The following is a 26,507-nucleotide window of genomic DNA, read 5'->3' as shown; positions in this document are numbered from 1 at the left end:
AGTACTTGTGAGTCTTTGGATAGTACAGAATGGTACACTTAGTTCATTCATAAGAAGCGTATACATGTTTAGGTATAAAACAATGCTCTACTTGTTTGGTACATGTGCATAAAAAACTGACAAGGGAGCACTGGATATTTTAGGTGTGAATAAATTTAGTATTATTCTTAAAACTGCGTCACACAACAATACCTATACTTTACTGATCTCACATTGGGGAAATTCACTGATACTTTATACACTCACATTATTACACGTAACAGCATAACAGGTACTTTATTTCACTTGAGGAATTGCTCTTTGCTCCAGTACTATTGATGAATAAATGTCTCCCATGCTGCTCTGCATTTGCCGGTGACTGGACAAAGTAACCTTGTCAGAGTCTGCATGAGTTTAGTTCTGACATTTGTACCCAGCTATGTGTCCAATACCACCTTGTGCTGTCAACATGAAAACATTAATTTGTTAAATGTATAACATGGAGACAAATCTGGTTTACAATAGTAGTTTATGATGGTTTAAGAAGGATTTCCCAGTTTTAGAAGGAAGAAAAAGAAGCAATCAGTTGCCTGATGTAGTTTAGCCATGTAGTTTATATGACACCTTTTTAAAACTGTTTCAAAGTATGACTTTATATTTTTGTGCTTTCTTTTAATCTTTTCTTCCCCTTCCTCCCTGGAATCAGCAGAGTCCTTATGATTTTCACTGTTTGAAAAGTGAGAGCTGCATAGCCCAATATCTATATGAAGTCCCTTCAAGCAAGTATCCACTGCATGTCTTTCTCCTCCCTGGACCAACCCCAACCCGTAGCCCCCCATTCTGCTTGTGCTATAGCGTAATACTGCAGTCTTCATAGTAGCTGACTGCGCTCTAGAGTGCTGCAGAGAATGAGGAGGAGAGGAACAGAGAGAGGGAGGGAGTGACAGAATGGGAGGTGTTTTAGTTGGAGTGGGAAATTCATGAGTATGAAGCAGTACAAGACTAAAAAAGAGAACAGGATAGGGGTCACTTTAGACTATCCTTTCTTTACACTTGTGCTACGTGTCTTTTATCTTTTCCATTCTAATTTGGGCAAGGAGGGACATTCAGAAGCATTTTGGATCAAATTATACATCTGAGTGTTCAGTTGAATATCCACTGAAGGTAAAAACCAATGTTTATTTTATCAAAATATTGGAAAGATAAATAAATTTAGATGATACATATTTTTTTATAGTCGTCAGTACGAACCCTCATGCTGAACAGCAAAATCTGCATAATAGAAGACCACATTTAGCCCCACATCCCATTTCCACGCTCTATCTTTTTTCTCACAATAGTAGACATACACTTATAAGCTTGCTTATTTTTCCTCTTTAAAATTTTTTAGTACTGCTCTTCCCCCACCTCTACACTACATGCCTGCTGGTTTTGATGCACTATAAGCAATATATCCACCTGGGTTCCCTTCCCCCATTTTTACATGATAATGCTGCGACAGTGCTCTCTTTGTTGCCAGAGAGGAAGGGGGATGAGTGTGTGGGGGGCGCACTGGTGCTGGAGGACATTTGGTTACATAGCACCAGAGCTAACTTGGTATCATGGGATTCCATAATAATAAACATTTAGTGAAAGTTTAATTCTTTTTCTGATTTTATTAAATTTTTTTCAGAGTTTTGTTGAAAGGATCGTAGTGCAGGGAAAGATTTAACCTATATAAATTATATTAGTTTCCTAATATCCCTGCAGATATTCTTATTATTGTTGCATAATTTATTAATGCTGTTTTAGATGACAAGCAAGGTTATTAACTCTTCCCTATCTCAACCAACTAATCTCTTGTTTAATTAGTACCAGAAGCACTGGAGAATGGAAATTAACTCAGCATTTGTAGAAGGACTTTCTCCCACTCTGACATTAAAAGGCTGACAGTATTTGAAAACTAAACTTGAAATAATTAGGACAATCCTGACTGTATTGGCAACTATTTCAGCAGAATTGACCATTCCTAGCCGTGGAACACTGGACCAACTCTACACCCTCAGCTGGGTCTTGGAGGGTGTGTTTTAGCTCGCCCAATGGGTCTACATGTGTTTTGTGGACTTGGAGAAATGAGGGATTCTTCAAGAATATGGAGTACCAGGCCCTTTGATACGGACTGTTAGGTCCCTGTATGACCGCTGTCAGAGTCTGGTCTGCATTGCCGGCAGTAAGTCGGGCTCGTTTCCGGTGAGAGCTGGACTCCACCAATGCTGTCTTTTGTCACCGATTTGGGCAGATCAAAAACAGAGCTCAGGAGCTTTAATCACGGCACTCATAACTTTTTAAGTGTTTTTTTGCTGCACCCCTTGAGCTAACATAAGGCTTTTCTTCTGGCTCGCTTAAGATAACACCAACGCCAATGTTTGTTTCCGTGGATATAAGAATTAGTGTGAAGCAAATACCTGCATTAGCTTAGCTCTGGAAGCAGTTGGCAGAAAATCCTACAAAGACAAAGGGACTCATTTTTTGATGTGTTTGTAAATATAGCGTTTAATTCATTCTAAACTTCACCTCATAATGTGCTGAAAATCAGTCAGTGTATGGACAAGCACACACCATGCTAAATGCTTTGCTGTATTCTCCCAAAATCTGCAGAGATTTGGCAAATTGCAATATTTTATGTTGATTTTTGGTTCCTGAATTTAGAACTCTCCTGGGCAATTGGTTAGTCATCTTCCAATATGTAAAAGTCAATGAGAAATTTATATATACAGTATCCCAATTTTTTTAAAGTAAATCAACATGTTTTTAGTGACACTGGAAAGAGTACAAAGAAGGCCAGATGTCAATTGGTTTTCTCAGAAGCGCTTAGAGGTGTCAGTTTAATTAATTCAGCTCAGTAGATTTACATAGAATCAATTAATATTAAATGTAATCTCAATGTTATAAAAATAGTAAACAGTTATCTAAGGAAGCTGATATGATTGTATCAAGTTGTTTATTGCGCATCAAGACATCATCCTGAAAAAGCATCATATCATATGATAACAGCAGACAGCAAAATAAGAGCACCAGCAGAACCTGGCAGGAGGGTCTTAGTGCTGTCAGTCATCCTCATATACATGCTGCTCACACCCTCCTCATTGCTCTCTGCTAAGCTACATCTGGTTCCCCACAGAGGAGTGTGCCATGAATTTGCTGGCTAGTTAGCATGGCCATCAATGATGGCAGATAAACAGTTATCTTGTAATGATGAGTTCTTTCTTCACCACTAGCACGTTGAGCAATGTGCATACTAGTGTGATTGACAGTCTCTGATTGGTTGTTTCTGAACTGGAGCGATATGTTTGGCAGATGGCAGTAGGACAACAGATAGGAGCCAGAGAAACTTGATTTTTTCACAGATTATCCGTCTCATGTTATACTGTCACGATATGGTAACAGCTTTAACAAATGTTCAAAATAAAAATCTTTACTGCCAACAGCCATCACTATCTACAATTGAAACTCTTGAATGAATATGAGTTACAACATTTAATTTCTCTTTGAGATCAATAAAGTGTTTTTGAATTTGAATTGAATTGAAAACATTCACTGATATTATTCATTTATTCTATGTGACTGCATCTGGAAAGAACATGAAGTTCCTGGTCTCCCCTGCTCAGTTTGTCTTATTCAACCTGCTCACCTCTTGTGGTGGTCAGATGGCCCTCTGGTGCTGATTGAATAGCCGCCTACAGGGCAGCTGTGGCTAAGATGTAGCTTAAAACCATCAGTGGAATACTGATGGTTTTAATAGGTGGATTTAATAGGTGAATAGGTGGATACTGATTGTAGTATAAAACACTTTGGAGTATTTGGAATTAAGAATTACACAAAATGCAGGCTTTTTGTTTTAAAAACAAAGATATGGTTAACAACCATGTATGCTTACTCTCACCTCATTGTCAAAGAGTTTCTGGTCAAACCATGGCACAAAAACTGGTGCACACTTTTATTTTCAGTAGGTTTTCATAAGGTTGATTTTGTCTGTTAGGCTGCTGCGGCAAAATTTAAAAGGAAGTTGTCAGAGTCATGGCCAAGACCAGGATAAAGGGTCATATTACACCAACTCCTAAATTTCTGGACTGATTTCCTTTGTGATAGATTTAAAAATTCTGTTTTTGGTCTAAAAAGCATTTTGGGCCAAAGCACATTTCGAATTTGCTTGCAAAGTTGAACTATTGAAGCACCTCATATCATCAGAGACCCGAGTATTCAGTCTTCCCAGGACAGAGGTCTATTCTACAGCTACAGAAAACACTTAATAAAACCTGAAATTATCAGAAACTTTTGGTTATTTTAAGTTAGGAAAACACTTTTGTTTACTGATCATAAATACTCAGTAACAAACTGTTTCTTGATTCTTGATTGTGAATGATTGAAGTATTGATTTGAAGGTATAATTCACCTCTGTAATTAAATTTTAAATCACATCTTTATTTAAGTTTGCCATTTTAACATTTATTTATGTTTACGGTAGTAACTTATGGCATTAATTATTTGTTGGTCTTTCCTTTGATTTCCTGTAAAGCACTTTGTATTAACAGTGTAAAATGAATTAATAAACGTGCCTTGCTCTGATCTGATAATAGTTTGTTTTCATGTTTTCCTTTTGTTTTAGGTTTGATAAATTTACACAAAAATGCAAGCCTGTCATTTTTCTATGAGTTTAGGTTCCTGCTGTGAGGTGAAGAGTCCAGAAGTCTTTAACCTACATATTCTCAACCTGCCCTGCTTTAATCAAATTCAGGAAGAATTCTTTTACACACTGACCTGAATGTGCCTGCTGGTGTATTTTTGAAAAAAAAAAAAAAAAAAAAAGAATTAAAAATTTGAGTAAAAACATTTCAATTAAAATCTTAGGATACATTACACAGCTGCTAAAATGAAGAATGTAAATAAAACACTTTAGAGAACAGTGAGAAAGTCTTGTTTTGGAGTCAAGCTATAGCACTATTGAATCACTCAAGGTGGATAGAGCAGTCACAAGTTTTATCTGAAGCGAGTGATATCATTTATTGGAGTAGTAATCAGTGGTAATTTCAAAGGTCAATGGTATTTTAATGAAATGGGAAATTAATTTGCACCATATCTACATGTCAAACAACACATATATTATTTGACATAAAAAATAGAGCTCTAGTATTCAGTATCAACAAAGTGCAATGTGCAGTAAAATTGGCAGTCAGGCTGATTTGATCTTTTCAAGCAAAACAATAGCTGTAAATAAACAAGTAGCTGAACATCTCCAAAAAGTTGGTAGTCTAAACATAACATGACAAAGTTTCCCTTTTTCAGTACCTCGACTTTTGTAAAAGTTCACAAGCTGGACCTGAGTTCTTCCTGAACTCTTACCAGATACTTTAGCCTGAAATCTGAAATCAATTACTTCCTTAATTTTCACTGGCCTCATCAATGTCATATCACACTTTAATATGACATTTTTACAGTTTTTTTTTATCTATGCGTCCGGAGGCCTGTCTGTGTCAGTGAAGTACATTTGAACAGAACTTTATGAAAGGTATTATTAGTAGCATATGAATTGTAATGTTACCCAGCTCTTTTGTTCTTATTTATGTATTTAAATGAAACACATGAGCAAGATGATGTTGAGATTCTGTGATCTCAATATCATCCAATGTTGTGAATGTGGGAAAGTACTAAAGTGGAATCAAAAAACAGGTTGTCCCACTGAAGATTAGAAGACACCCCCTAGAGCAGTGTTTTGTCCCCACCCAAGCAAAACTGATTGAAATTATTACATTAAATTCTTGACAAGCCTCCAATTGCAGCAGAAGTCTGTTTATCATCCACTCATTTCAGCCAGCTGTGCAGCAGCAGGTGCAGCTGTGTAGCAGGACAGGATTCGCTGTCCCTGAGGACCATGGTCCTATAAATGTTCTATACATGTATATTAATTTATGGTCCATGTGAAGATTCATTTTCCTTTGGAGAATATCGTACCAAGGTAGTTGTCAGTTTTAAAAGCCACAGCGTTTGCTCTGCTTGCGCTAGCTCACTGTGACCTGCAAACACAAGCTTCAGTCACGCTTTTAGAGGAATATGTTGAGCATGCCGTGAGAACGACATATCTTTGGGAAAGAATTATGTGGTGTGTGCATTTCCATCTGACACACGATTGTCAGGTGCCTGACTCTGTATCAGTGCTGGAGCTTGATAAAGTTCACATACAGTATGTGTTGTACAGTGGGCTGGTGTGGTAGTGTGCTGGTAAGGGAAAAAAGCACTTACAAAAAAGAGATATTTATTTTAATTGTAATTTTTTGTTTGGTCTTTTTAAGACTATGTATTTGCTTGCTCAAGTATTTGATAAGACCGGGCTTACCAAGTGTTTTGGGGAAAAACCCTAAAAATATGTTGAGTTTTCTTCAGGCAAATTTTGAATATTTCTTTGAGAAAGAACCAAAGCATTGTCCTGTTGAGGTGCACACTACTGAGTGTGTCAGTGTGGACGAGCAGCTGTATTAGTAATTTAGTCCAATGCATTTCCCCTCACTTATCTTTACAAGAAACAAGACGAAAAAGACGGGTGAAGATATGTCATTATGCCACATACCACCTCAAATATCTGAGCAATATTTTCATGGTTTTAGGCAATCATAAAAATATTTATACATATTTATAAATATAAAATAATTAATAAAAAGGGAGATGTTTTTCAGACAGAAATAAAACTGTGATATAAAATGTGTATTTTTTGTATGTTTTTTTTTTTCTTTTTTGCAACAATAGCTTAATTTTTGGCCATCTTTGTTTGCTGCATTTGATGAGCTCTACCTTAGAGGTGGAATATGTGCTGATACTTATTTCTAATTTTATCTTTCTATTTGTGATGTTCTTGTTTTTGGTGTTATATTTAGATTGCTGTGCATAGATTTTTATAGCAGCATTCAAAAAGCTGCTGAGAAGAATAGTACAATGGTAATTTTTGTTGTCACTGGGGTTAAAGCAGACAAAGTAACTGAAACAGTTTTTTTTTAAACTCAGCCCACCATCTAAAAAAGACACAACTGCAAACATCCTTTTGTCAGTGATTATTAGTTAGATGATCATACTATGTCACTCATTTGGTCAAAATTGTCTCATACAATTTTTACACCTGCAGGTTTACATCTTGGGCATTTAGGTAAAGACAAGGGTGTGTGTGGGTGGGGGAAGGGGGGGAGGAGATGCATTACAGAACTGCTAAACACAAGCCGAGAGCTCAAAAGTCTAAGACAGTCAAGTTCCAGAGGAGGCTGAGTGGTGCATGTCCAGGTCTGCCATTGGTCTTTATCTCCTTCTGCAGTGGCAGGAGGTTCATGTCAACCTGGAACCAGCTACATTACAATTTGTGCTATTTTAAAAGTAATTGCATGACTATTGCTATGTTGAAGTAATGTGTATTATTAGATTTAATAACTTTTTAGATATGTTTATAAATTTGACTGCATGTACGTCTCTCAACTATTTTCAAATATTTAAACCTGTCAGTGACTTGCAGCAGAACTCAACAATGATTTATGTCTGCTCGCTTTAGAAATTCTTTAACCTTCCTCTGGTGTTAGCTTTCTGCTGCCATCTGTAGTGTTAGCGGGTCATTTTGGACCCGTGTATTAAATCAGCCGTAAAATACCCTAAAAACAATCTTTTATCATCCAATGTTTTTCTTAACTCTTGTTTAGCTGGTTGGGCTCCCTCATCCATGAAAAGATTGGTTTTAATATTTTTTTGTGGCCCCCTGGGCCTTTGTTTTAACAATGTCTAAAAATGTCCATGGCAACACGTGGAAAGACATTGATGAGACGTACCCTCGTTTTCAATGTCTAAAAAGTGGTCAAATGAACCTTAAGAGAAGAAGGCAACAAAATAATCAGTTAAAAAATTGTCACAAGTGATGTTGTGACCCTGCAGTCCAGTAGTCAAATCGAGGACTACACGTTTTCCTTGGTTTTTTTTAGGGATGCCGCTTGCAGATTTGCCTGTGTAAATCTGTAGGTTCCACGCATAGCTTGTTTTAGCATCACAGGCTGCCCAGATTTTTATGCCATATTTGCCTGGCTTGCTGGGCATGTATTGCCGGAATGGACATTTTCCTCGGAAAGGGAAAAAACGTTCATCCACTGTCACCTCTGGCCCTGGGTTGAACATCAGTGGAAGGAGTTGCACCCATCTCTCCCAAACATCCCTGATGGGAGCAAGCTTGTCAGATTTTGCTCTGGTGTCTCGATTGTCAAATCTGAGGATTCTTGAGATCATCTGAAAGGTCCAAAGAGACATTGTTGCCCAGAAAATATTTCTGCCCGTTGATGCATCCCAGAGACTCTCAGTTGCCTCATTGCTGGATCTGTAAACTCCAGCAAGGAGGAGAACACCAATGTAGGCATCCAGGTACGTCTCATCAATGTCTTTCCACGTGTTGCCATGGACTTTTTTCCCCTCAAGGTTTGTCATAGCAATTATGACTTTTTTTAGTGACAATGACAAAAAAAGATCAAAGCACGTCTTGATGTCACTTACTCTTGTCACAGCAAACCTCGTGACCCCAGGGGTCATTTTGATGATGTTTGCAGCAGCTGTCCTTCCATGCACATCAGGAGGAACTGTGCTCCAACGGATGTTGCCACGTTTGGATTGGAATGATTCAGCAGGAGCGGCTTCAGCACCAGTGACCTCCTCTTCAGATTGATCAGTTGTGTCTGTTTCTTCCAATTGGTACTCCACATCATCTTCGTTCTCAGAGACCTGCTCATCTCCATCGCTAAAATCCTGTGTCCTCTGTCTCATTTGCAGCAAAGATGTGATCCAAAGCTTCATTTACAGTGAATCTTCTCCTCATTGTTGCATCCTGTGAATTGGAGATGTGTACTCTGCATGTCACCACCTCTACACTCAAATGGCTTGACAAACCTGGACATGTCTCCCTTTGTTTGTTCTCGCAAAAAGGCAAAGAGAAAAGCCCCTAAATGAAGCTCAAGTGGTTGGAGGAAGAGGCTGTTGGTTGATTGTGTGTTCATGATTTAATTTTTGGCATTTTTTATTGTTTTATAATCGAAAATTTTAACCGGGTCACAAATGACCCGAACACCACAAAAGTCAATTTTTTCACCAGAGCACTTTATAATTTAGTAAAAAAAGTAAAAAAAAAATTGATTTTACTTAGTTTAAATGTAAGTCCCTGACAAAGTCAAAAAGTTTCAACGCAAAAAACAAATGTATGAAGTACTTTTATGCATGCTAAAACTCAAAACGGGTCCGTAAGGACCCTAACACCATAGGAAATGTTAGCTATTAGTCAAAGAGCTGCTATGGCCCAGTCAATCACCTGACTTTGAAGTGAGGATCCCTGGAACCCTGATGATTTGAGGATGACAGTTGGAATGAGTCAAAATCACACCTGACCAATTCAAGTGACTTGTTTCTCCACAAAGGAGATGTCTTGAAGTTGTCATTACAAAAAAATGACTTTTATGTTTTACTTTCATCCATTTGTCCTTCCTTCCTCTCTTTCTCCTTTTCCTCTTCATAGCATTGTAGCAGACTCTATTATCTTGTGCTATTCTTGTCATCCCAGAGGTAATGTAGTGGTCCTAAATGCCTCTGGAGGTTCATATGCTAAAAAGTGGCATGAAAAAGATGGAAAAAAGGAAGAAGGTAAAACAAAAGAAGAAAGCAGCCAGACTGAGTTAAAGATATGATCACAGATTTGAATGGTCTTTAGGCATTTATTTATAAATGATCAGATGAGTTTTAAAATGCATTTGGAACTAAAAAAGAAAAATATTTTTTATTCAAGTAGGGTCTGTTATTACACCATTTTTGTAAAATAATTTATTGTACTGTATGTAAAGTAAATGCTTGGCCAGATCCAAAATTATTTTGGAATCCCTGACCCTTTATATTGTATCAAGGGTTGCATATGAAGCTTAGTCCTTTGTGAATAGTTCCAGTTACACAAGAATACAGTGAGGTCTGTTTCTGATAGACCTTTTATTATTTTAAAGGTTTTTATTGGCTCTAGTGGTCTTTATTTAAAAGTGGTCCGACAGGAAAGTGGGTAATGAGAGAGGAGGAAGATATGCAGCAAAGGGTCATCAGGCGGGAATTGAACCTGTATCAGGTGCATTGAGGACTGAGGCCTCCATACATAGGTTGTGCTTTATCCCAGTGCCACCGCATGATATGAAATTCATTTTCTGGTTCGTCTGTAAAGCTGCGCTTACATTAAGCATCCCCTACAGCACAGCGGTCCTCAGTGTTCAGGTTATCCGTTCACCTGTATAAATACACCTGCCCCGCTCTTCCCTGACCTTCGCTCTTCGCCGCTACCAGGCAGCAGCTCTGGGAGGAGAAAGGCTTCCATACTCCAGGCATCGCGCCAGTAATTTTAAGGATGCTTATTGGTCCCCCCAAAAATGATAAAAACCCAGAAATTACTTGCTGGGTTTTTATCATTGCTGTATTTAGCGACATTTCAGTCAGTAAAATTTGGTAGTGGCCAAAATTGGAATCGTCAGCTTTTTAAAGATTGGCAATCTGTGATCAGCCAGAATCACAATCGGTGAACCCCTTGTGGGTAATATACTTCGCCAAAGTCCACTTGGGCTTAGCAGAAGTGTAGAAATAGGATCCCAAATGGGTGAAAGACAGATGTGAAGAATTGGAAAACACTATGCACTCCAAACCTTCATCATGTGTTTGAAGGAAACAGGGGAGGAACAAAGGTGGAAGTGGGAGTATTGGGACTGGGGCAAAGCATGGTTTTCTCTCGGGCCCTGTTGATTTTGAATTTCTTTTACAGAAAGTCATTACAGGGAAAACTTCATACATCATTTTGAAATTAATTTCTTAAACTTTTTTTTGTGAGAGTGTAAAAGAAAGGTATTTGGTTCTTGTTTTCTTTAGAGATATCACCATGATTTGTAAACAAATGTTTTCTTCCCTATGTGGAAGGGAATGAAATTGACATCAGAGTCTTATTTGTGAATTTCTTGTTGCATTTTTGTCTATAAAGTTACAACCATTTATAATGGTTCCTTTTCAGTAACAGCTGAATTTAATTAGCTGAATTATAGCAGGAGGAATGACCTTTAATACTGTTAAATCGAATGTTAGTACATTTTAATCATGGCATGATAAAAAGCTTCTACTGGAAATATGGCAATGTTCACAGAGCAAGGTGTGTCTGTTGCAAAAAAACAAAACAAAAAACAATCAAATGTAAAGTATTGAAATAATTTTCTTTCACTGTACACTTTACATGTGCGAATACATCTAATTTTGCTCTGTATTCAGGAAGTCAAATGTCTCCAGCAATGACGTTGGAAAATATAGCTATACTTTACACTTAAAATTGTTTTGTTTTTGTTGTAGTTGTACTTTTTAGCAGCACAAAAACTTAAACAGTGACCAGCCTGGAGGACTGTGTATCTAACCAGGTGGTCAGCAACACAGGAGCACCACAGTATCAGAGATGGACAAGAGGCCGAGTACAGAGACCTGGTGGAGCGCTTTGTGTCATGGTGTGAGAATATCTCATCTTAAATGTGAACAAAACAAAGGAGATGATTGATGATTTCAGGAGGAACATGGTTAGATCAAACTCTATTTACATCATGGGTGAAGAAGTGGAGGTGGTTGAGGAATATTAATACCTGAGTGTTCATCTGGACAACAAACTGGACTGGAGAATCAACAGTTAAACTGTAAGAAGGAACAGAGCAGACTGGACTTGTTGAAGATAAGATCCTTCAAGGTTTCTAGCAAGATGCTGCAGACCTTCTATCAGTCTGTTGTTGAGAGAGTCATCTCTGCTGCCTTCATCTGTTGGGGCAGCAGCATCAGAAGCAGGGACCTAAAAAGACTCAGACCTGATAAAGGCTAGTTTTGGTTCTGTTCTGGTTCTGTTCTGGGGACGACTGTGGAACCTCTGGAGATGATTATGCAAAGAAGAATTTTATAGAAAATCAAGAAAATTATGGACACCCTTGACTATCCTCTTCACAAGGCCTGAGAAAATTGAATATATTAAGTTAGAGGCTTCTTCAAATTCACTGCAATACAGACTGCTACAAGAGAACATCATCATCTACAGTAACTCTTTCAAGAATCTGAATTAATGAGTTACAACAACATCTAATTTCCCTTTGGGATCAATAAAATATGTCTGAATTAAAATATTTTAACTCACCAGTTGAACTCTTGTATATTGGAGTGAAGCTGTTTGTGGCCGGTACTGGACTTATTCCTTCATTTATTGTTTTTTTAATATCTAAGCCCTTGCAGGGTTATTTATAGGTCATAACTGAACAAGAGACTGATCTACCTGGCTATTATTTCCTGATAACCAGGTGTTGCCCCAACATGGTAATTTTGATCTAAATTGCTAGATTTGATAAATTGCCCTCAGTAATTATTTATAGGCATTTATAGGTATACTTATTGTCTTTGAGTTTTTAAACATTTGAAACACAAATTTTATGATAATTTCTGGTCATCTCTCTCTTTACACTTAATTGCAAAATAAATAAATAAATAATGATTCCTCATCTCTGTATCAGCCAATGAGGAAACTGGTGTATCTGTGTACAGTTGGTGCTTCAAAACCAAACTAAAATCTTCTAAACTAAGAATCTCCAATACTTGCATGAGCTGATGATGGTAAATGTCTTACATTGACACATTTCCAGTGATGCAATGACCCATGTGATGCAATTAAAACATTTATAATTTGATCCACAGATCGGTAGGCCACTCTGGGATGAGTGTCTTGCCTAAGTGCATTTTGAAATATGGTGTGGAGAGAAGCTGAACTCACAACTTCCCAAATGCTAGAAAAATACTTTTTTCCCAGCTGAGCCACAGCTGCTCAGATGTGTATGTGTGTGGGGGCGTAGGGGTGTGTGCGTGCGTTTGTATGTGTGTGTTTATATCTAGGGCAGCTCTATATAGCGGTTTTAATTTAGATCATCATAATAAGAAATGGGACCTAGTGTTCTCTCTGAGGGCTAAAAAAACACTTCATCAGCCTGTCTTCATCACTGACCTGACAGACACACATACATATGTTAACATGTAAGACTTTCATAGTCAATGCAAACATCCAATGTATTTTAATAGGCATGCTATGATCATACCATCACTCAAAATCTTGATAACACTTTTAACAAATGAAAAATATAATAGATGATAATGATAATGGTAAAGGTATATGACACCTGGTGTTCAACCTTTTAAATCTGGCCTGATACAAAAATGATTTACTTTGACCAGCAGTGTTAAAGTCTATTTATCTAAAATTATATTTTACCTAATTCAAAGCTCTTCAGACTTTGTCAATTCTCATCCTGATGAATGTTCCTCAGGAAAACAAAGCGTGTCATGTTTATGTTGATCAGTTTCCTCTGTAAAGTCAGACCTTTTGTTTGCATCAAACTAATATAACACATAAAAGCAGCACTATTAAGTCTTATTCTAACTGGAGTTCATAAGATGACTGTTTCCTTTTTGTAATCCGCTTTAAAATCTGTTTCCTTTTTAAATTTTCCTCCATGATAGGTAAAACACAGTTATGTTGTGTGGGATTATATGCATAATAGTATTTCTGGCAAATGTTTTTATACGTAGAGAATATGTATCATTATACATATTTAAGTATAGTTTTGAATAAACCTTTTAACAATGCACACTCACAATTCACTTACTATATACACTCTTGTATAAATTTTTCATTATGTCTTGCAAATCAGACCATTAGGATTCTTTGGACAACTATAGATTGAAGCAGAAATTATTTAAAATAAAATTTTGATTTTGACTTGAATCATGGCCCCAAAACCATCATGAGGTAGTGATGTAAAACTGGACTGTTTATTTCAGGAACACAACCTAGCAGAATAATTTTGAAGGAGCTGAAGTCTTGGTAGTTTCTTTTGATAGATCTAAAAGTTAGTAATACATTAAATAAGAGAGAGAATTTTTTTTACATTAATCAATTTTGCTGCATCTCTTTTCTTGGATGAAAAAAACATGATCTGACATCTTTCTTACATGTGAACCATAGTTTGCCTCTACAGTAACCCTAAGAGCCCAGACTCTCTGTACGAAGGAAAGTGTAGAACAAGTGTGTCATTTTTTTCACTCAACATTGACGAAGAGTATGGACAGAGTTTTAATGTACATGTAGCTGTCCTATTTCATTATGATGCATTCAGGTGACAACATAGCACCTTTCCAGCAAAAAAAGTAAACATTGTGAATGCCTCAGCATTAATGCTAGAACTAAAAGTCATATTATTTTCTTGTAATGTAAAAACTGACGCTGTCAGGGATGCAGATCTTAAAAATATGGTTCAAAACTTGCCTAATCTTAGATTCTTCCCCCTCCACTCCATTGACAATAAGGTATGGATTACTAGGGTTATACATAAAAATCTCTTTATAAATCTGGGACCAGGAGCCCATAGCAGCATAATCTGCCGAAGAGTTATTTTTATATGTAATATTGTACATGTTAGCACCGCCTGCCCACTATCAATACTCTGGTTTGATTGACTCTGGTTGTAGTACAACTCCACACCATCTCAACAGTCAGCACATTTCTTTTTGACAATAATGTTATTACTGTAAGTATTGTACGTCTTTAGCTAGCCTGATGAAATATTATTTGTGTGATTTATTTGCAAGGATTTCCATTTCTAAATTAAAGATATTTTGCAGCCACAGGTTCGTAATTATGGTTAGATCTGAAGTTATAAGAGATAAAAGTTGCCTGACTGTCATATTTCCTAATCTGTTGAGGCATTGAAACACAGTGAGTAAAGGTGGGTGAGGTGTGGCAGGAGGTATTAGACTGCAGTAGACTTCAAAATACCAAATCTGGCTGCTGCAGAACAACTACGAGATGGTACAGTATATGACAAACCTAATTGTCTTTCTGCATATGCATCAGTATTCTTAATGTAAGGTAATTATTCACAAAGTACTTTTTTTTTGGTTATATAATGAAATGTTTTAAACACATCAGTGTCGTAATCCTGGATGTGTTTACATTTATTTGTTTTCTTTTTACTCTCTTTTTGCAATATGTTTGCTGAACCTCTGTCCTTATTTTTAGGACTCAAATGTCAATATCAATATTTCTGTTCCTTTAGTATGTAGCAGATTTCAACAGTCAGAACATTTCTTTCTGACTTAGAAGTGTTTCTGTTTTGATCGGTATGTAAATTCTGCCACCTTTTGGCAGTTTTTTGTACTGCATATACTGCAATGACTCAAACCCTCTAAATAGCCTGCAAAATATGAATATTAAAATTCTGCTGAAAGACACTTATTCACAACATGCAGTATGATTTTACAATGGTGTAATTTTTTAATGTTTTAATGTAGAAATTCATAAGCTTGAGATGCAAATGTAACACATTTTTGGTTTGCACTGTCTTTGTTTCTCTTCCTGCAGTATGTGGCCTTGGCCTCGCTGTTCTTCATCCTTCTCTCGATCTCCACCTTCTGCTTGGAGACCCATGAGGCTTTCAATACCATCTACAACAAAACAGAGAATGTCACTACTGGCAACGTAACACATGAGGAGGTAAGGTGACAATATTAATATTAAGGCTATAGTTGCTTAGTGCCTAAACTACTCATTACATCTCAAAGGCATTGTTTGAGGTTTGCATTGTCTTTTTTCTTTGCTGGAAGAGGGAACTATATGCAGTTGCATCTACTATCACCACAGTATCTTAGAATAAACATCAGTGCATGTTTTTATGAAGATGGGGGAGCATAAGTCATACTTCTACAAAGTTGTGTTTAATTTCTACTCTGTATTTAATTAGAGCCAAAGAAAGAGCAACAAACTAAATAGTACTTTATACAGTTATACCATGAAATATAAATAACATCATAGACACTGTAGAGAATCAGAAGGTAAATACATTTCTCTAAGTAAGTAATAAACTCCTCTAATTCCTTTTTTATTTACTTTACAGATTGTATATGAAGTTGTGACAGATGGCTGGCTGACATATGTGGAGGGTGTCTGTGTCATCTGGTTCACCATTGAGGTGGTGGCCCGGGTCATCTTTTGCCCTGACAAGGCAGAGTTCTTCCGTAGCACCCTTAACATCATAGACTTTGTGGCTATTGTTCCCTTTTACCTGGAGGTAGCACTTAGTGGCCTATCCTCTAAAACAGCCAAAGATGTGTTGAGCTTCCTACGTGTGGTACGTTTTGTCCGTATCCTGCGTATATTCAAGCTAACCCGCCATTTTGTCGGTTTACGGGTTTTGGGCCACACTTTGCGGGCAAGTACCAATGAGTTCTTGTTGCTAATCATTTTCCTGGCACTGGGCGTCCTCATCTTTGCTACTATGATCTACTATGCTGAACGTATTGGAGCTGACCCTAAGGATCCAACTGCTGCAGCCCACACCGACTTTAAGAACATTCCCATTGGCTTCTGGTGGGCTGTGGTGACAATGACTACTCTTGGATATGGAGATATGTACCCGAAAACATGGTCGGGAATGCTAGTGGGTGCCCTATGTGCCTTGGCTGGTGTGCTAACCATTGCTATGCCTGTGCCTGTTATTGTCAACAACTTTGGGATGTACTACTCACTGGCCATGGCAAAGCAGAAGCTTCCAAAGAAAAGGAACAAGCACATCCCAAGAGCGCCACAGCCAGGAAGTCCTAATTACTGCAAGCCAGATGCTCTGGCAATGGCAACTGCTTCTCCACATAGATTAATGGGCAATGTAATTGGGCCAGGCTTGGTGGAATCTGGAAGCATGATAGGTACTGGAGACTGTCCATTGGCACAGGAAGAGATCATTGAAATTAACAGAGCAGGTAAGTTAGATTAGATTAAATATGCATGCTTCAGAATGTCATGAAGGACATACCGGACATTGTGTGATGAAATTAACATAATAATAATAATAATAATAATAATAATAATAATAATAATAATAATAATAATAATAATAATAATAATAAATAAATAAAAACACAATAATGACACATCTGTAAAACATTATTAGTTTAATGGTTACACTTTCTCATTAATAGATTTTTAAAAAGTGTTTTCAATACCTTTCACAATTAATAATTGGTAATAATGAAAACTTGGAGATGTTTTTTGCCAATCATAATACCAAATCTTGCTATTAAATCTCAAACAATGTATTTTGCATAATGTTTTGGTGAATCCATTTATTTTATGCTCCATTCCTTTATAGGTTATTTGGGTAATAACTTTTATCAGACACAGTCTATGTACCTGGGAAATAGTCTGGAATGAAAATTAGTATTAAAAAAACTGAATAGAGAAAAGTTAATGGACTTTCACTGTATTTCTCAGGGATGCATGTCGGTGTCTTAAAGGACATGCAGTGAGGTGTTTTAGCTTGTTGAAAAATTAATAAATAAGTAATCTAAGAAATAAAACAATATTTCACTTAATAGCTGAACATTAGAGCTTGGTAAAACTTGTTAGAAATTCTTATTTCAAATATTGGCAGGTGTTATTTGGAGCAGTGTGTCTTTCTATTGTGTATCATAAATGGGTTGGTGAGAGATGTTTTTTTTATAGTGTATAAAAATCACAACAGAATAAAAAAGCTAGTCCTAAATCAGCGTAAAGTTGAGCCATCTAGATCAGATTCTATGTTGGATTCCAATTGTGACTTTGGTTGGGCCATTCCTAAATGTTAATGTCACTTCATATAACTAAAATTAGTTTTCCGTTTACTTACAATGAGTTTCATTTATTTGTTCTGTTGAAGTTGTTTTGTTCTCAGTGTAAACTACTTTTTTCTTTTCCTCTCTTCCCAGTTGTATTTCATAAGTTATATTTTTATTTTCACTTTTTGTAGTAACTGTTATCTGTTTTTCACTTTCATTTTGTCACTTTACTGATGTTCCATCTCTCCCTCCATCTTCTTCACCTTTTTTCTAAGACTCTAAGCAGAATGGTGATGCAGCTGCCAATGCAGCAGCTCTGGCCAATGAGGACTGTCCTACCATAGACCAGGTTCTTGGGGATGAGCGCAGTCCAGTCACTGGAGGACTTGGCTCTAACACCAGCCGTGAACGGTACCCACACGACCGTGCCTGCTTTCTTCTGAGTGCTGGGGAGTTTCAGCGAACCACAGATGGGAACGTTCGGAAAGGTAAGCGAGCAACAGGAAAAGGGAACCTCAGTAAAAACAGTAAGCTTTTACTTGATGCATGTTCCTGACAAAATGATACATGTTAATGGCACATAATGGTACAAAACCAGATTCAAAATGTACTGACACACTCAGAAAAACATATTTATACTTAAAAATGAAGTAATGTTAATCTGTTAATATACCTTCTTTAATACATATAAAGACACATCTTCTCACAGTTTCCTGCCTAGAACCATTATAAGGTGTAACAGCTCAGCTTCATCAGTGTCACTCCCTTGAGACCGCTCAACTTTGCATGCACTATCTTGTGGCACATAAAGAGTTGTTCAGATTTCAATGGCATTTGGTGGTCTCTTTGCCCTGAGTAGAAGTTTATAAAGATCAAACTTGAAGTTTGGAGTAATTAAACTCAACTTTAATACTTCAACCTTAATGTGCGATTCATGTTTATCAAGACTTTGGCAACAGGACAAAAAGTAATTCTTAAACTCACACACTTCAGCAGAATTAAAATCAGGCAGATATAAGAGGCTAAAAACAGTCAGAGAAAAGAGCTCAGCTGAGTTAGTTTTTTGGTAAAGGAGAATGATTTGTTATGTATGTCCCATCCATACCATTACTTTAGTATTTTGGACAAGCAGAGGACTTTAGTGACCTACAATCATGGTGAGAAGAAATTCTTAGATTTTCTATTTGATCTGGTCTTTAACTGGTTCTAAAATTATTTAAATCTAACCCTAAATGTTTCACCAGATCATCAGTTATTTCTAAAGATAAGATAAGATAAGATAAGATAAGATAAATCGTTATTGTCATTGTCACAAGGACAACAAAATTCAAAGGGTGCCATCAGTCGGTGTACATGCCCAAAAACAAAAAATAACTGTCTCACAATTCACACACAACGCAAGAATCAACAAACAACTGGCAAAAAAAATAAAAATAAAAATAAAAAATAAAAAAATAAGAACAGCCACATTCTCACATACATCATTTATGATGATTAATGGTTGTTTTTGATTGCATTTAGTTTTGTTATTGCTATCGGGTAAAAACTGTCTCTGAGACGGTTGGTTCTTGTTCTGGTTGCTCTGTATCTTCTGCCTGAAGGCAGCAGTGTGAACAGAGAATGTCCGGGGTGAGAAGTGTCCTTTGTGATGTGTTGTGCTTTTCTTAGACAGCGGTCGCTGTGCAGGTCCTGCAGTGAGGGGAGAGGGCAGCCAATGATTTTTTGGGCTGTATTCACAACCCTTTGGAGAGCTTTCCTTTGAACCGTAGTGCTGCTGTTATACCAGACGCAGATACAGTAGGTCAGTATGCTCTCTATGGAGCACTTGTAGAAGGACACCAGCAGCTTCTCCTTGATGTTGTTCCTCCTGAGAACCCTCAGGAAGTACAGTCTTTGCTGGGCCTTTTTTATCAGCTTGAAGGTGTTCATGTTCCATGTGAGGCCCTGCTCAATGTGGACCCCAGGAAACGGAAATCAGCTACCCTCTCCACACATTTTTCCCCAATGGTTAGTGGTGTAATGTCCATTGGGGGAAAATGTGTGGAGAGGGTAGCTGATTTCCGTTTCTTGAGGACTAAGAATACTTGGAAAATATTGCAAAAATTAAGAATAAATAAAAAAAATTAAGATACAGAATCAATAAAACCGTAATTGTTAACCATAACTTGCATTTTCTTTCTTTTTTTATCTTTATTTTCTGCATCACTTTGAGAAAGCATGGCACTAATTTAGACACTTTTACAAAGATGAAAGAGTGCTTTTGAATAAATAAGGTGTACAAAGTAACTAGAAAGCATCTTTAACTGAACCAAATCAGGAACAATGACACTGATCAAAAAGGGCAACTAATAAACCCACGTTAAACTTACACAAGATTCTCCCCAGAAAACTTGCAAATCCTGGTGGTATGTGTGCTAGGAAATTCCACCGATACCCTACCATGCTTTTGTTACAAAATGTTAAGACGTGATAGAAATTTTTTAAATTTTACTTAGTTAATATTTACCATTGGAAAACATAGTTGACAACACTTAAACACCAACTTAAAAAAGGCAAACACAAAATAATGTAAGTGAGATCAATATCACTTTTTTATTCTGCAATTAATGTCTATTTAAATAACCAGTGAAATCGGGTGCTTCCCTGTGAAGTAGTACTGTACTGGAACATATTCAACCTGCTAGAGTGTGTCGTTGAGTCATCTGGAATGTCGTTCTCTGTGGTTTAGTTATTTTAAATAAATTATGTTTACCCCAATAAAACACATATAGTTGTATGCCCAAGGTTACAACAAAGGTTTTCTCTCCTTTACCGTGCTCTCTCCCTAAAATTTGGGATGTTCTCCCATTGAGAGTGTCATTCATATCTGCCTATTCAAATTTCTAATGTGCAATGCATGGAAGGTGCCTATTATTCTTCACCGTAATTGAACATCTCTATAATACAAGGAGCACAAACAGAGATAAGGCAGTGTTTCAGGGAATACAGTTACAGCTTTGGGATTGTAGAGGTCTGTATAGTTACTGCACAGTGTTGTAATTCAGATAAAAACAGATTAAATAGAGGCTTTTTGCCAGAAAATTTGCATTCATGAATATGAATTTTAACTAATATTAACAATAGATTAATTACATAAAATTGATTCTTATTAGCAGGACAGACATTGTAGAAACCAAAAAGTACATCTGTGTATAAAAGTGAAAAACTATTGAGAATATGAGATTGAATATAATATACAAAGTCTTTCCAGAAAGAGACAGTAAAGGGGCATCTCCAGAATAAGTGGACTGTTGTCTCATTGTCCAACTAACAGAAAGAGCAGCTACGGTCTATATCCTGGTGCAGGTTTTGTTTTTCAGGGTAGCACTGGTGGAGAAGTTTGAAGCACACATCACGAGGTTTGTTCGTAATGAAGTATTTGGAGGGCAGAGTCCAAACCATTGTCCATTTGGTATCAGAAACAAACTGTCCCCATTAATGGGGACAGTTTGGTCAGTAGTGAGTCACATAAGTTGTAGTAGCAATGTCCTTCTGAAATAAGGATCTTATATTCTTGTTTCTAGTGGAGGGTTTAGAGGAGAAACAAACTTTACCCACAGCAGATTCAAAAACAGAAGAATCTACTGTATGTCTACAGCTCTGTCCTCTCCAGAATGATGATGGCCCTTAAAGAGCATGAGAACTTCTTTAGGAACGGCATCCATAACAATAGCAAATTCCCTGGGGGGAACTGGGACACAGTAGGTAGATAAAAATTCAAAGTAAGACTTTAGGTACCCATCAGAGTTAAGTAATTGTTTTGCAAAAATAATATTATTATTAAACCAGTTAGGGAAACACAGAGATTGATTTTTGTAAAGAATATTCTAGTTATTCCAGATGAGAAAGAATGTTTATAAATTAGGGACCAAGAAAGGAGCATCTGTTTGTGATAATTGGCTAGTTTTTCTATGTTATAGTTAGACTTAAGTAAAAATGAAAGGGCACCAAGTTTGGAAAAAATATAATTAGGGATAAAATTCCACAAAGAGTCAGGGTTCAATAAAAAAATTCTGATCCAATTGATTTTAAATGTTTGATTTAAAGATGAGAAATCTAAAACGTTTAAACCACCTGAGTCTACAGGGTTTAGGAGCACAGAGTCTTTGATTTAATGTGTAATTTATGTATAGGAAATGTTTCCCTAAAAATGTCTAAGACATCAAATTTGTCCATAAAATCTTTCAGGTAGCCATTGGATGAGTTAGAGTTGTTAGGAGGGTATCTATCAATATTATTATCAGAAACCACATTGAAATCACCACCGAAAATTAGAAGGGCTTCAGGAAATTTTGATAACCAAGATGAGATTTCAAAAAGCTCTCTGTTGTCTGAATGAGAGTTGTAGCCATATATGTTGGTTATTATTATAATAGTCTGTGAGAAAGTAAGAACCATAACAATGAGATGTCCCTTGGGGTCCCTGTAGTAACTCATTACCTCCCCTGGAAATGCATCTTTTAGAATCAAAACCCCAGCAGTTTTCTCTGAGCCATGTGCTGCCCATATTTCCTTTCCCCACTGATTTTTCCAGAATGTCATGTCATCTACAGTACTGAGACTCCTGAATAAAATAAAAATCACATTTAAATTTTTTAATAGATAAAAAGACTGCTTTGCGCTTCAAATTATTTCTTAACCTGATGGCATTGAAAGAAAGAAACGAGAGACACATGAACAAAAGAACAAATCCTCAATAGAGAACAATAAAGAACAATATTAGTGGGATAGCAAATTACCTATGAAAAAATGAGTTAGCGCTCAAGCTCTGTAAACTGAAGATATTGATAATGAATGAGCCATATGACTATTGGCTATATTCTAGCAACCTATTCCTGTTAATGGCAGATAATTTATTATAACTAAACAACAAACTGTAAACCCAACAGGATCGGGATGAACTTAAAACCAGCAGGTGGAGCATCATATGGAGGAGGGAGGGAAGATCTCATTGCCGTTGATGAAGACTCGTCCAGCTGTGAAATAGCTGGACGAGTTTTGCTCTCCGCCCTCGCCTCCTGTACTGATGGCGAGAGGAGGCATCGTTTCTCCTGGTCCTCCGCTGTCAGGTCTTCTGTGAAGCGCATGTTGTTGTCCGACAGGAACTTGGACTTCTTGGCGGTTCTTCAGAGGACGTCTCTCACCGTACGAGACAGAAACTGGTTAATAATGTTGTGCGGTGTCTTCTTGCTGTGATCACTTTTCCCAAGCCTGTGAACGAGGTCGAGTCCGTCTGCCACATTTATGTTATCATTAGCGATGGTTTTCTGGCAGATCAGAATCACTTTTTTTCTGATGTTCTCCTGGTGGTTCTCAGGGACCCCAACCAGCCACAGATTCCATCAGCGAGAGTAGTGTTCAAGCTCCACATCATGCTGTTCTCCACTGTTCTCAGCTGCTCCTCCCTTTTTTTAGCTTTAGCATCCATCTCCATTACTTTCTTTTTAATATCCATCAATTCTTCAGAGACAAAGTCAATAGTTTTCTTAAGCCCCTCAATTTTTAATGTTATCATGCTCTCAAGTGAGTCGGCCCGGGCATTGATGATGGCGGAGAGTCTGATAACAATGTAATCTGGGTCATCGGTACTGGCGGAGGGCTTTCCCTTCTTTATAAGAGGGGATTTTACTGGGATATCAGGCAGCGACGAGAGTAAAAAGTCTCCGACATCCATAGATGCTTCGGCAGTAGCATCGAAAGTAGCAGCGATGTTAGCATAATTATGCAAATCAAGATTTACACTGTTTATGTTGGACGACTTACGGTCTTTTCTCTTGTTATCCAATATGTGTGTGATCGTGATAAGGACCGAGATGTCAAACTAGACAGGTTAAAATTATGGCTTTAAGTCTAGTTTTTAGTGGAGTTTGAGAATAGAAGCCTTACTGAGACGCCATCTCGTCTGACCCCCCGACCCCCTTCACTTTGTTACAAAGTGTTTTTAATGGTTGATTCCTTCCGGAATTCCCCGGCTCAGTTACGTTGAACTTTTGTAACTTTTGTAACAATTTCCACATCCGCCACTGCTTAAGACAGAGCTTAGTCTCCTCTTACTGCACTAACCTAGTTTTCAGCTCCGTAACAGCTTGTTTTGAGCGCCGATAAGTTGTCTATTTAGCCGCTTACCCTCACTTCCAACTAAGCTAGGTTGGTGGCATTAACTGAAGAAGTCTTCTTGAGTTCGCTAACAGTCAACTGCCCCTGGTTCTGCTGGTACTGCCCAGTGACCAGCACCATATGACTTACTTTATTGTCATTCCTTTTCCAATAGCGACACTTTGCTTTTCCCTAATTAATGGTGTATTAAGTTCTGTTGAGCTGCTTTTGACCAGAAGAGGTTAGAGTTAACTTCCACTCTCCGGGTAAACTTCCTTCCTGGTTCGTGCCGCTACTCGACTCGTGTCTTCATAGTTCTAACCTCCAGCTCTTCAGCTCTCAGTAGTAAGTTTTTGTTTTGATTTGATTGTTGCTCGGTTTTTGCTAATTATGTTGCCATGGTTGCTCATTATGCCAACAAAAGTAGTAGAATACTTTATGGGATCGAGCCGCAAGTTTTGATATATTGTGGGGGTGCATGCTGCAGTTCAGGATGCATTAATGGTGAAAGAAAGCAGCAGCTTTTTTGAGGTAAAGAATGCACATCAAAAATGATCCAAAGCGGAACATTTACTGCAAGCATGATGTCAAAAGAGCAAAGGAAGTTTCATTTGACCCATGCCCCTAAACTGACAACCACATGGGCTATATGCATGGTACACTTATGCGTTTTACCTCAAACTCGGCCCAACTCATCCAAAAATGTCCCTGTAGTTGGGGAAGTGACATTACAGAAGGGTGTTGGTGCCGAGGTTGGAGTGGAAGACTCAGTGGGGACCTCTGGAGGAGACGGGTTAGCTGGAGGTTCTGAAGAAGCTGTGTTGTTGGTCCCATGATACCCTTTGGTGGAAACCTTATAGAAAGTACTAACCATACAGATGACACCCCAGATCCCTAATGATAATAAAAGTGTTTTTGAGAATGACAATACTATTAAAATTTGATTTGATGGTTTCAGTAGAGATACATTAAAACCCCTTAATTGTTTAACATTTAAATGTAGTATTTAATTGAGAAGCTTACTTTGTAAAAGTGAAAAGAATGTGTGTAGCGTTCCTCAGCTCCTTCATCTTGTCTCACGATCTTTCTGGTCCGTTGAGATGTAGACGAGCCGATCTCATGGAAGGAAGGCACCAGTTCTTCTTCTTTGCCTTTATCTTCATCTTTGTCTTTGGGGTCTGAACCCAGCTGATGAGAGAAGTGCGATTTGAAGCCACATGTTGTGGGCCTGACGGGTTGGTCCCCATGCGCAGGACAGTCTTCGGCTCTGTGGCCCCGGCTCTTCTTCAGCTGCAGAGTTCTTTGTCCATCTCGACCTTGGCTCATAGATGCCTGGAGCATCTAACCAAAGGTTCCTCTTTTGCACTCACCTTTTATATGACTTATCCACACTTTTGGTGCGTTTGCATTGGCTAGCACTGTTGCTGTGCTTGTTTCATTGGCTGTGTGCTTAGACAGATGATCTCATATCCATCTTTATCTTAGAGACATTATGACCTGATGTCTGTGCTAATGTCTCAGGGTTGCTCAATGGTCCTCCTACGTCCGTTGCCTGCACAACCTTTTCTTTGAAAAGTTTAAGTTGTTCAACAATCTGTTTCCAAATAAGGCATTGGTCATCTCTGCTCTCTTGTTAGTTCCTCCTTTCCCCCTATCCTTTCGCCTACTATCTATCTCCAATACAACATCAGTGATGTTTAATTGCAGTTACACATTTTACACCATTTCAAGTTCAATGTCAAAATCACATTTATAACTTATTTAGCTTCTCTGCTTTAACATTCATTTATAATATTATGATAACCATAACTTATTACTCTTATTATAATCATAATGTGAGTTATTACAGATGTTCTTCTGAAAAGAAACCAAGAATAAACTATTATTGTAATTATTTGATACCAAAGTTACAGTTACTTGTTTTACTTGTAAGTATTTCCACAAATGTAAGTGCAAATATTCTTACAAGTAAACCAATATTAATATAAGTATTTTACTTTGAATCTTATCCAATTACTCAAAATGTTTCGATTTCATTCTTTAAAACGTTCATGCTTTGAAATAAGGAATAGTCTCAACTATTTTTATAAATCTGCAGGCTGGAAACTTACTTCCTCTTTTTTTCCAGGAAACCTGTTCTTCCTGTTTCATGACTCTCTCTGTCTGACTATGATTTCTTATGATTAGATAGAGAAAGGAAATAGAATTAAAGCAAAGTTTGCAGGAGACAAAAACAACACACACAACCAGATTTATTTTATTGAAGTTTGAGTCTACTGTTGGGTATAGATGTCACTTGTGACAGTGCAATGACAATAAAGTTGAATTCTATTCTATTGTGTGATTCATTTTAAAGGTAACTTTATTATTGTTACTGTTAAACTAAAATCTCCAGCATGAGGGAAGTGGAATGATTTCGGGTTTTCTTGGCAACTGATAGAAGATCTGCAGCATCTTGCTGGAAACCTTGAAGGCTCTTATCTTCAACAAGTCCAGTCTGCTCTGTTCCTTCTTATAGACAGTTTCACTGTCCAGTTTGTTGTCCAGATGAACATCTGGGGGGTTTCTGTTCTGTCTAAACAGAAGTCCATTATTATAAATAATAAAAAATTCCACTGGATAAAAATATAAAAAATACTTCTTAAAGCTGGACTAAATTATTATATGCTAAACAGTAGGTTTTT

General features: G+C 37.4%; 1 protein-coding gene across 3 annotated transcripts in view; it reads left to right on the top strand.

Annotated features, from left to right (window-relative positions):
• Positions 1-26,507, top strand: part of LOC102227817 (potassium voltage-gated channel subfamily C member 1-like) — a 74,315-nt gene that overhangs the window by 22,974 nt on the left and 24,834 nt on the right. For all 3 annotated transcript variants that reach the window (XM_023348902.1, XM_023348901.1, XM_014473645.2), the window contains exons 2-4: positions 15,461-15,592; positions 15,993-16,854; positions 17,964-18,176. In XM_023348902.1, the coding sequence (XP_023204670.1) occupies positions 15,461-15,592; positions 15,993-16,854; positions 17,964-18,176 (1,207 nt within the window). The remainder of the gene's footprint in view (positions 1-15,460; positions 15,593-15,992; positions 16,855-17,963; positions 18,177-26,507) is intronic.

Source organism: Xiphophorus maculatus, chromosome 16 (genome assembly GCF_002775205.1).
Source record: "Xiphophorus maculatus strain JP 163 A chromosome 16, X_maculatus-5.0-male, whole genome shotgun sequence".
NCBI lineage: Eukaryota > Metazoa > Chordata > Actinopteri > Cyprinodontiformes > Poeciliidae > Xiphophorus > Xiphophorus maculatus.
This window is presented reverse-complemented; position numbering and strand designations above follow the sequence as displayed.